The sequence below is a fragment of the Pterocles gutturalis genome, unplaced genomic scaffold (genome assembly GCF_000699245.1).
Source record: "Pterocles gutturalis isolate BGI_N339 unplaced genomic scaffold, ASM69924v1 scaffold20975, whole genome shotgun sequence".
Lineage (NCBI taxonomy): Eukaryota > Metazoa > Chordata > Aves > Pterocliformes > Pteroclidae > Pterocles > Pterocles gutturalis.
The window spans coordinates 1-12,336 of record NW_010138762.1 but is presented as its reverse complement, the minus strand read 5'-3'; the positions used below and the strand labels follow the sequence as shown (position 1 = coordinate 12,336).

Sequence of the window (12,336 nt, the reverse complement as noted above, 5' to 3'; positions counted from 1 at the left end):
TTTCCCTACTAGCCCGGGTCCAGGATGGCTTATTAGTTGAAGTGCATGTTGGTGGGAAGTTAATTATGAGTTTCCACAAGCCATAGAATCAGAAAGTAATTTATGTTGGAGAAGTCATCCTCCTAGAGCAGGACTCTAGAATCCTAGACAAAGCTGCTGTACTGATACCTGTATGATTCTGCTTTGGAGCCTTCTTATGTTATTCTGAGTTAATAGGTTGGGTGCTCCTCGAATATGATTGCATAACTGAACCAGTTGTGGAAACGAGGTTGAAGCTGAGCTAATAAATCCATCTGGAACTGATCTGGCTCACTGCTTACAGAACTTCTAATGTGCTTCTCAAATGAGTCACACTAGCGATTTTTGATTGTATTTTTAACCTAGTGTCTATATAATTTCTCTTTCCATGCACTTTCAATCTACACTTCTGAACATTTCTGGTTTACAAACTCCTTTCTGGAAGCCTGCTTTGCCTGCTTCATGATTTGGAGTCTTACACTTGCATCTGGAGACAGCATGCAGTGCTTTCCTAGTAGAGTGATATCTCAACTATGTATAGAGTGGGATTACTACGATTTACTTTAGAATGTAACACTAAAAACCTACCAGTCGTTGACTTTATTGTGACAAGAGGTGATGCTGATGAAGCTCTTGTAACTGTGATTTTTGAGGTGATTGTTGGATTTGTAGACTCAGTTGGTGTAGTAGCTGCAGAAGCAGAAATACTAGGTGCTGTTGGTAGGGTACTTGTGGCAGGGCTTCTCGTTACTTCAGGCTGCGTTGTTGCTGCTAAGAGAAAAAAATCAAAATTAAAGGATAAGAAATAGTTCTTGATAATATATTTGTAATATGTGTATATAAATTAAAAATATTTTTGAAGTAAAAACATTTTCTTAATAACTATTCATAGTAGCAATTATTAAAAACCATTACCTTTTGGATGAAATATTTGAGAGAAATTATCCATCTATTCCTTTGCCATTATGTGCAGTGAATACCAAATAGGAATTCTTGCAGAAGCTTTATACATTTTTCTTCATCACTTTAAAATGAATTTGGCATAAATACTTGTGCATAGCAGCAGAGATGGAATTGTATTTTATTATTCATACAGCCGACAGTGTAACGTTTTCTCACTATCATCTGTGTTTAGGGAAATCAATGGCATTTCTAACAAATTTATGATCAGTATATATAGATCCCTTTTTCCTGGATCAGGCTACAGGGGTGTGGTATACTCAGTCATACATTTCCATGAAGACCTTCTTAAATTGTTGAAGTGTTATATGGCCAGTCGCCATGAAGAACTGTGATTAAATTTTTGTGGGATTTTTTATGTCATGGAATGGTTTGGGTTGGAAGGGACCTTAAGAGGTCATTTAGTTCAACCCCCCCCTGCAATGAGCAGGGATATCTTCAAATAGACCAGGTTGATCAAAGCCCCATGCAGCGTGACCTTGAATGTTTCCAGGGATGGGGCATTTACAACCTCTCTGGGCAACCTGTGCCAGTGTTTCGCCACTTATTACAAAAAGTTTCTTCATTATACCTAGTCCAAATCAACCCAAATCAGTCAGGGTCCTCCAGCTTCTGTACTGTAGCATTCCCTACCCTAGTCCTTTTTTAAAATTAGTTATTTTAATTTCTTTCTTTATGACATGAAGTTTTACATACTAGCAGTACAGCAATAGGGTTACTTTGAAGGAAAGCTATGTTTGGATGAACACTCATTATTAACTGAGATAAAAAATACCTTGTTTGAGAATATACAAATGTTTTAGTATTGTTTTCCAGTTACTGTAGAGAATGAGTATACAGGTCACTGCTTACCGCATGGCATGCATCTTTCCTTCTCATGGTCAAAGTATTCATCATGAGAGCAGTTGTAACAGCCTGAAGAAAGGGGAAGAGAAGTGTGTTTCACATTTCTCAGAGAACAGCATTTAATTGATACTATTTATAATCTAATACCTTACATTTCTGTTTTTAAAAAAATGTATTGATTGCAACATCATCTATTCAGGTAAGTATTTCCAATGTCATCCTCAGAAGAAGGCTCTGCCTATGTAGTAAGCTTTTTGGTTTCTCCAACCTTATCCATTTGTCTAAAAATATTAACTGCTCTCTCCACATGTTTTCTTACCTAAGTACAGTATATTCTTTTGATTTGGTGCAAGTTCTCCTCAAGAGCTCAAAGTTAGATGTAGTACAGGTACTGAATTGATTACGTATTTAAAGCAGTAGCAGTAACGTAAAGATCAGCAAAACTGCTTCAAAGATAGCATCAATTCGAATACTATTATTTAACTGCGGTATGACTGATTTTAAAAACAGCATTGAAAATAATTACCGTGTTACTGTTTCCTGGTTTACACTAGGATCCTACATGTTTATTACCTTCAATGTTGACATATTTGTAGTTTTGATTTGGACAATTACAAGGTCTGTAATGCCAGGTGCAGTCATCATTGTGGGAGCCATAGGAATAAGTATCACTGCTTCCTGTTTTTTTATGAGAATTGTAATATTCACAATAGACAGCTGAAAAAGGTAGAAGCAAGAGAGAAATCACAATTTTTCAAATTAACAGTATGTTATTTACAAAGGACTAAAGGGAGGACAAAATCAATAAACAGTTTGAAGAGAAGATTTTGCCACTGAAGTTAATAGCTTCTGTTGTCAATTGAAATTTATGGTCCAGTGAAGGCAGGTTCTTTCTTGCAAATGCACTATGCAGGCATTTCCACAATTTCTAATGCATAATATAGTGAAATGTTGAAAAGAAACCATCAAAGATGACAACTGTCTCACTGATTTATAACATACTCATCCGCTTTTTTCCTTCAGTGTTCTGGAACACCTTGACATCTTTTTCCTGTTTTATAGCATTCCAGTCAATACATCTGTCTTTATTTCCTTGACATCCACACAGAAGGTGAGTTAATCATAGTTAAAATTAAACATGGGGTGGTTTTTTTTTTTCACTATTTCATACTCCCTCTGCTGACAAACTGACAGTTCACTATAGAGTGTCAGCAGAAGAAACAGGCTGCCTTCTGTGACCATATTATTTTCTCATTGCTCCATCATAAAAAGAGCTGTAGTATTTTGTTTAACTTAGCACAGATGAAAACTACAGATTTCAAAATCCAGGTGACTGAAATCAACAATTTTCCCATAGAGAAAATGCAACTTACAAGGTGCTTATTAGGCAGTTACCTATATTGCCATATTAATATACAGTAACAATAATAATCTCTTAAACCTGTTTAAAGAGAGCTTAAAGAAACTTACGACAGAACTCAGGGGTCCTCCAGTCGATGCAGATACCTTTATCTAGGCATGCCATGGCATATACTGCAATGGCATCGCACATGCACTCACAGTCACCTCCAATGTCACACCCACAAGAGTCTCTAACACAGGCCTCATAATAGGGCATACGATTCACCTGCATTGGAAAACAAAAATTTTCTAGGATTCTTTTGTGCCTATTTGTTAAGAAGGCGTTTTCCCTGAGCTAAACAATACGTGTTCCATTAAGTGAGAGGAACTAGTATACCTCTGAACACTTATCAAAGCAATTACAATCCCGCTTCATATAAATCTTTTTAGCAAGAATGTAGGTGTCTCCACATCAACAACAGAAACTGATGATGTTTTGCCAGATATGTATTTCTAAATTCATACTAGTCCTGAACATATTATCTATAGTCAGCTAAAAAAACCCCAAGCACCCACATCCATTCAGGCACAAGGGTCTAAGTTCCTCAGCTGTACACCCTCCATGGATATGCATGAACACTGCAGCATTAGCCACATTTCTCACTTGTTTTCACTTCCTTAAAACAGAGGTTTTCCTGCAGAAGGCCTGGTTCTGATGAACCTTGCAATATTTTCATTTCCACAAAGCAGGCAACTTAAATCAGAAGGTTGATGGTATCTTGCTCTCGGACTGATCTGCATCTTCTAAGTAATGCTGGTGATTTACTGATGAGAACAAGCGTGTTCAGGCCTTTAAGTTTAGTTTTCTAACAAAGGCTAAGTTATTTCAAAGACTAAGTGCATTGATCAGTATCATACATCATCAACAGACTGATTAATCTGACCAATTTCTGATACTTCATTCTTTTTTCACTCTGATATTTTTAACTGATCAGTTAATGCCATACTTAGCTTTTGGGCTTCCAAAAGGGCTGGTAAAGTGCAAATACGAAAGGATGAAGATTAACATAAATGAGAGCCATAAAACATCTAATATATACTTTGTTAAAATATTTTGGAGAAGACAAAGTGTTGGAGTGTGAGAATTTTTCAAGAATACAGATTATGCCTATAAATAAAAAGAAGGCCAAATCAATTCTTACCTTATTGTGACAGGCAGAAAAGACTTGGCTGTTGATGACGGAACACGTCTTTTCTGCCCATGCTTTACGGTAAGGGTTCTTGCTACAGGGGTCCACTACAAAGTAAACATCCCCGCAGAGAGGATTCTCTTTCCAAGAATTGACAAATTCCAATTCATTTGATGCCACATACTTGCTTCGAGTTTCAAAATCATCCTTCATATTGCCATTATAGTTCCCACACAAACCGCATATAGTTTCCTATATTAAATGAAAGCAGCAATGTCAGTTCAGCCAGTTACAATTACTTACTCTACCTTTTGATAACTGAGTTTCCCGTTCTTTACCAGTGAATGTCATCTACAAATACCCTCTCATATATACTTAGTTTCTTGTGGATGAATGCGTTTCTACTCTAAGCTGTCATCATTGATCAAATTCAACCATGCAGTTGTGTAAAATACAAGCACTTAGCTCAAAAATTTCCTGAATGCAGTAGGGTAATCACTTAAAAATCAACCTCTAGTGAAATCTTCGCTGTTCTGGAGATAATTATAAAAATGCATTGCTAGAAGCATCGCTGAAAAACATTTGCCATTATAGAGAGTCAAGGCAACCGTCATCAAATGGGCAGTTCAATGTGAATTGAAGGACAGTTCACTGAGGAAGTTATTCTGCAATACCTGTGTTTCTCTGGAGATCTTGATGAAGAAGTTCATGTGCTTATTCCAGATGAGGGTCATGTTGTATTTTCCTGGGATAATGATATCAAACATCAGGTGAAGGGCATTCTTTTTCACGTTATATCGTACTCCAGGATTTTCCCCAGAAACAGTGAAGGTTTCATCTCGCAGTATGATTGTCAAATTCTGGAAGAAAATTTATCTGGATGTTATAACTTACCAAGTTTCAGTATTTTCCTTACTCTGTGACACTACTGAAGATCAGATGCTGTACTACTACAGACTGTCTTAACATTCCCACCTATTTTTGAAAAGTCACAACGGTCAGGTGAAGCCCTTTCAGACTGGAAAAGGGGAAATATTGCACCCATTTTTAAAAAGGGCAGAAAGGAGGACCCTGGGAACTATCAAACTGTCAGCCTCACCCCTGGGCCTGGGAAGATCATGGAACAGATGAAGAAGCCATGTTAAGGCACATGGAGGACAGGGAGGTGATTCGAGACAGCCAGCATGGCTTCACCAAAAGCAAGACCAACCTAGTGGCCCCTCTGATGGAGTGACTATGTCAGTGGACACGGGGAAGAGCTATGGATGTCTGGACTTCTGACTGCATTTGGTGGAAATAATATCGTAATTTACATGCAGCCAGCAGAGTAGAGGCAGTATGTTTTCATGTGTTCCTAAGAATAATCAAAAAGTTAGAGAAAACAGCTCTCTGTCTTGAGCTCTTTTACTATCTCCCGCTCTCATGTGTACCCTTACAGCTTTACTCCTGTCATACTGCCGTGTTTCATTGTCTAGATAATGAACAGAAAGCTTTGGCTGCAGCATGCATTTATGAAACTGGATCCTAAGCAAACAAACATTTCCACCACGGCACTGACCAGCTGGAACTGCCAGTATTTAGTTAGAAATGTGCTAAGTGTCTACTGCTTGTAGCGACTGTTCCTTGGGATAAAATCTTAACTGTCCATATTTTTCTCTCTATCAGGTAATGACAGGCTCTAAGACAATCTGATACTACTCGGCATTACTGTCCCATAGAACTGAGAACAGTAAAACTTATCAAATTCTGTAAGCTGTCACACATCAGTGGAAATTAGGATAACTCCTCATTACTGCAGTTTCACAGATATATCTCAGGTAAGATCTGGATATATTCTGAATTGCATATACTACCTGGACTTGGAGAAATTCAGAGAGATTTTGTTCATCATCCATGATGAGAATTCCTCAATGTTATACTATTTTTTCCTAGAGTTTGGCAGGGGGTGGAGGTGGGGTGGGAGGGGAAACCAGTATCACTTGACCAAGCAATTCACTGCTGAATCAGTAAAGTTCAAAATTTTATGGCTTCTACATAGGCAAGAAGTTTGGGGACTGAAACATTGGCATGAGTATTGAAAAAAAACTGATGGCAACTCCAAATAAAACTGGAGCTCTAGGTTTAGCACATAAATTTCACTTACAAGCAATTCAAAGACACAGCTACAGCTTCCAAAAGTGAAACAAACATGGGCTTAAAATAGTTACTCCGCTGGATAACAGCAGAATGAATATCTTACCCCAAGGTAAATGCTGATGGATCTGGAGCACGTAACCCCTGATTTCCCACAGATGACATTCTCAGTAACAATTTTGAAAGAGGAAACAGGTCTTTTAACACTGCAGCCATCCTATAAAAACCAAAACAAACCACAAAAAGCACAAAACTACAATAGATTCTGTGTCTGGAGTCTTCCAACTAAAAACATAAAAGCATAAAAAAGTAAAGAAAGCTTAAACACGTCACAACTCTGATTCTGCGTGTTTTGGGAGGTGATGACCTCTGATTTGGTAGTCAAATTGACATCACTTTCCTAAAAGATGAAGTTGGCTGGTACAGAATGCATACATATCAATGACTATTTAAACATGTTATTAAATCTAAAATTGGTTGTAATTGCATGAAAGAATTGTGGTTTGAGAAGTCTTTTAATCTTAAGTGTTGAAATAAGCAGAAAATATAAAAACACCTTGAGTGTTTATGAAGATTCACAGTGCTCTATTGGTTATAGCTGCATCCTAGGATATTTTAATTAGCTGTTTAAATCAAGATATTTGTTGATGTTAAGACTGCCAAAATAAGCAGTAAGAGGCAGATTACCGTAGCTAATATGTATTCACAGTTGCCATCAAACACAAAACGCTGTCCATCAAAAGTGGTGATGTGGCCTTCACCATACAGATTACATGTTGAGGAACACTTTGATTTCTGAACACATTTCCATTTTCCTTTTGTGCAAGTGCTGAGAATGAGAAGAGAAACCATATTTGGATTTCAAAGAGAAGCCACCTTAACCTGTCTGTTTTCATATACATGCACTTTTATAGATAAGCTGACTTTAATTGACTTAATGATTAAATTGACTTAATTATTTAATTGACTAGTATACACTGTGACCAAGTTAAAATGAATATAGGAACCATAACTAAAAGTTATGTACTGCCTAGAAAATTAATTCATGATAAAGAAGAAATCATAAGTAGTTTTTGCTTTCTTTTTTCATGAAAGAAAGAATACACAACTTTTTTTTTTTTTTCTTTTCTCTCTTAATGAGAACAGAAGTTGCTGTTCTGGGTGGTTTGGGTGGTGGTGGTTTTTTAATTCTAGATTAGTAACTGGTAAAGGGAATAAAGTACTTTGAGAATGCTGCTAAAGAGATGGAAACAATCTTTTGGGGGATTCTTACCAGATCTCACATTCAGTTTGGATCTGTTCCCCTTTTCGATAGGCAAGACCACCATATTCACATGGACACTCCTCAGCTGGAACACACCCGCCATCGAGATTTTCATACAGCCCATCAGCACAGACACAGCCTGATTCACATTTAGTGGGGATCTGGTGCAGAGCAACAGATTGCAAAATGAAGAGAAACATGAGATGCATTTTATCTTGTATGTGAATGGTGTCAAGAACAAACCTCTGCTAAGTTCTAGTTTTGATTTGATTTTGGTTTTGTGATTTTCCTCGTACTAATGTACTAGTCAATTAGTCAATTGAACTAGTTTCACCAAAGTTGTAAGACATACCTGTTGTGTGAGATATTAAACATAATGAAGACTCTGAAAAATTTATCTTTCATTGCTATCAATCTTTCAGAGTACAACAGAAATGTCTTTATATCAAGGAAGCTTATTACAATTCTTCCAATTAGCCTGTGTCCTTAAATAAAGGCATAAGAAAACCCTACCAGGACAGACCAGAAGCCCACCTAGCCTAGGTCTCCTGCATCCTGTGACCATCAGTAGCAGACAGTTGGGAAAGAATAGAAGAGGAAGCATAAACCACGTTTTCTATCACTTTCCAGTGACATGCAGCTTATGGAGTACCTGAGCCAGAGGCGATAGCCATGTAGTTAAGAATCCTTAATGGATTTTTATTTTATTCACTTAAGAGAATTAATTAATTCATGCAATTTAATTCCTTTAATCACTTCTTGAATGTATGCAAAATTTTAAGTGTCCACAGTCTATGGGACAAAGTTTGATGTTTAACTGTATCCTGTTAGAAGAAATATCTCCTTTCACTTCACTGAAAGGAACGTAGTCAAGTCCTAAGTAACAACTAGAACATCCTTCCTCTCTCAAGAGGATAAATATCCCAGAGCCGTAAAACTCACGCATTCAATTCCAGTAGCCAGCATCTGACAGGTAGGGGCACATGCAGCTCCATACTTGTTTTCTAAACTGTTAGAACATGATACATATTTCTTAGGAGCTTTGCAGCTTTCTAGGAAAAAGGAAAAAAACCCAAACATTGGAGAGAGTATGAAGTAGTGATTTTACAACACGGGAAAATAATATGTTTCTAAATAAACCATATCAGAATCATACCTGCAAGATTTTGAGGTTTGCCTGTGCAACTCAGCCTCCCATTAACACAGTAGCTAGAGCAGGGGGAGAAAAAAGGAATTTCAATTCTCTCCTTAGAAATTAATTTTTTGCAAAACGGCTCCATGTTTCTCACCATTGGAAATGATTCATTTATGTTACCAGCTCCTCCCCATCCTCTTCAATGGAATGTGAGTCAACTTGCATCTCTTTATTTTTTTGTAGTATACAGTAACATCAGTATTGAAAGTGAACAGGAGGCCATTCACCATTACGATGGCCTGTCAAGTCATTCTTCAGGTTTGTATATAGCTGTTCAGGTGCTGGTGACAAAATATCTTTCTAGGAATAAACAGATCTTACCTATTATTTTCTGATTTTTTTCACTTGACATTTCCAAGCTTACGGTAAGTCAAATGCTTTTGGTTTGTTTAAGAACCTTTGTATTTTAGGAAAGAGCAAAAAAAAGATGTCTTAAAAAATAAACCTTTGCTATGAAAAGTAAAGGAGACTGTACTGGTTTTGCCTGGAATGAAGTCAATTTTCTTCACAGAAGCTCAATGGCGCTATGTTTTGGATTTGTGACCAAAACAGTGTTGATAACACGACATTGTTTTACCTATTGCTGAACAGTGTCAAGGCCATCTCTGCTTCTCACACTGCCCTACCAGCAAGTAAGCTGGGGGTTCACAAGAAGCTTTGGGGGGGGACACAGCCAGGACAGCTGACCCCAACTGACCAAAGAGATATTCCATACTGTACAACATCATGGTCATCAATAAAAGCTCAGGTAAAGAAGGATGAAAGAGGGATTATGACACTTGTATTCCCAAGTAACCATTATGCATGACAAAATCATGCTTTCCTGGAAATGTCTAAATATCTGTCTGCTGATGGGAAGTAGTGAATTAATTCCTTACTTAGCTTTGATTGCACATGCCACTTTGCTTATTAAAATAAGCTATTATTTGCTTATTAATAATAATGTTATTAAACTGTCTTTATCTCAACCCACAAATTTTATTGCTTTTGCCCTTACGATTCTCTTCCACATCCAGCTGAAGTAGAGTGAGCAAGCGACTGTGTGCTGCTTAGCTGTTTACTGCTGTTAACCCTCAACAGAGACACACGAAAACCCCCCATTCTTTATGTTCAGTTTGTTAATCTTTAAACTTGACACACTTACCAGGTAATCCCACCAGTCATTATGGACTGGTCAGGCAAGATGTACTTTCTATCTTCTAAATAGCAGGGACAATGAGATTTACGAACACACTCGTTCTTGTGGTTCAAGTACAATCCTTGAGGACAATTGCAGCCTTCAATAGGGATGTCAGTTGGATGACATTCCAGGTCTCGGTTGGAGAGTGACAAACATGTCCTGTCACATGCCTGAGTGTTGTAGCTGAATGTTTGATTGCCCGTACAAGTAATGGCTATAAAACAAGACATTAAGCTTCATTTACTTATCCTCTTCCTTGTGAAAACTGTGCTCATAATGTGCTACACAGATTGTGTCAACAGCGTCAATGCTTAATGCTTCTCTTCCTGTGGAGGTGGAGCTCCAGCAAAAAATATTGCAGAGCAGGGCTTAACACTAACCATTAGCTGTTTGGAAGTTTTGTGACAGTTAAAAATATCTTATTGCTTCTTTATCTTGGAATAAAATAATGGAAAGAGAAGCTCTGCAGAAATACCAATATATTTTTGAGTAACTGTGAAACCTGTGCCTATGTCTAGGTTGCATAATAGCAAAATCACATCTGCAACCGGAGTTGCAGTATAGCTTTATTTATCTGTCTGTTCCATCACTTAATGATCAAGTGCTGGCAGCATCCACATGCTCCCTTTAAAGCATATGAGTAATCTTTTTCATGTAGTCTTAACAATACTTTTCTGAAACAGACTAGAAAGGTGCTCAAAAATTGGATATCTGTTATCCCATTTCTGCTTTCCTCTTCTTTCTGTTCAGTACTTTCCTCATTACTCTTAAGATTGTTTGGACACTGCTTAGAATACTGGTTTACCATTTACGTTTTTCTGTTGTATTATGACACATCTGTGAAGTCAGCAGCTCCTGGGAATATGGCTTTGATACCTGCTGGTTGGCCTGCTTGAGCAATAAGTAGCTATTTTCTAATGACTGACAAGTAGTTTTAATATATATTTTTGTTCTTATTCAGTTTTGTCATAGGTGAATCAAACATGGGAATATTCTAAATGAAAACAGATAGACTTGTATGCATGTATTTATCTGATGGCAGACTATTAAGAGTTGGTTCAGTTACTTACTACAATTATCCATACTGTTTCTCCAGTTCTCGAGGATTAAACCCATTGAACTGCATGTTCGCGCATACGATCCCAGCGCAGAACAAATATAAGGAAAGGTCTCTTCGTAATTGCAGGCTTGGTAGACACATCTCTGAAACCCAATATATGGAGAGTACTCTGTTACTGGGGAGAAGACATTTACAAGTGCTAAACCCTGGAGGTATTTAAAAGATGTGCAGATGTGGTGCTTAAGGATGTGGTTTAGTGGTGGACTTGGTAGCGTTAGGTTTACGGTTGGACTGGATAATCTGAAAGGTCTTTTCCAACCTAAATGATTCTACAAGTCTATGATTCTGTGCTGAATTGCAGAGGTAGGTCATGCAAAATACATATTATTGCATAAATAAAACTGATGGAAAAGATCAGATTAATTGCCTGAATTACATGAATAAAGTATACTTAGTACCTAAAAAATGCCTTTGTTTATTTGCTGCTTTTCATTTTTAATTTTCAAAATGTTTTGTGGAGATTGGCAAATATAATGAGCTCAGTTATGCACATGGGAAAATCAGTACTTTGCATAGTTACAGTTGTCAACATGGAGAACTGCAGCAGGAACAAAAATACTTTCTGATTCATAGGGATGGGACTGGTGCCTCTGAACAAACAGACTTTTAGTGTGGTGGAGACACAATTTTCAAAACCACACTTGTTCCTTAGCTTCCATGCATTGCTGATCCAAATGAGTGGGATACTCCATATGAGTACATTCTGGGCCATATTTGGACTCCCTCTGTACACATCTATCGTAATTTCCTACCTTGTAGAAAGGAGTAGGGTTCACCACAGCATGGCATTTCTCGAACACTGTATCCTTCTTGGTAAGAATGGAGCAATGAGTTTCAGCAGATATTTCTAATGAAAGTAAATCATAGACATTAACAGAGAAAGATAGGGAAAGGAAATTAAAAAAATGAAAAATAAATGACAAAAAAACCCTGAACACACTACTCTAGCTGAGCTTTTGGCAATGATGGATTGAACTAAAGGGCAACTTCTTAGCTTGATAGCTTGCAGACTATACTTTTGTTCAAACAGCTCAGTAGGGGGTTTTTGGGGGTTTTTTTGTTGTATTTTATATATATATATATTTTTTT

General features: G+C 37.3%; 1 protein-coding gene across 1 annotated transcript; it reads right to left on the bottom strand.

The window, feature by feature from the left end:
- Positions 1–1,830: 1,830 nt before the first annotated feature.
- LOC104468862 (mucin-6) lies at positions 1,831–12,094 on the bottom strand (the record flags this gene model as incomplete). The annotated part of the gene is made up of 13 exons (XM_010083134.1): positions 1,831–1,893; positions 2,398–2,541; positions 3,295–3,451; positions 4,368–4,607; positions 5,030–5,215; positions 6,595–6,705; positions 7,176–7,317; positions 7,762–7,913; positions 8,695–8,804; positions 8,909–8,961; positions 10,092–10,341; positions 11,198–11,330; positions 12,000–12,094. Coding segments are annotated over 13 exons (1,836 nt in total), but the record flags the coding sequence as incomplete, so codon positions are not given.
- Between the last annotated feature and the right edge of the window lie 242 nt (positions 12,095–12,336).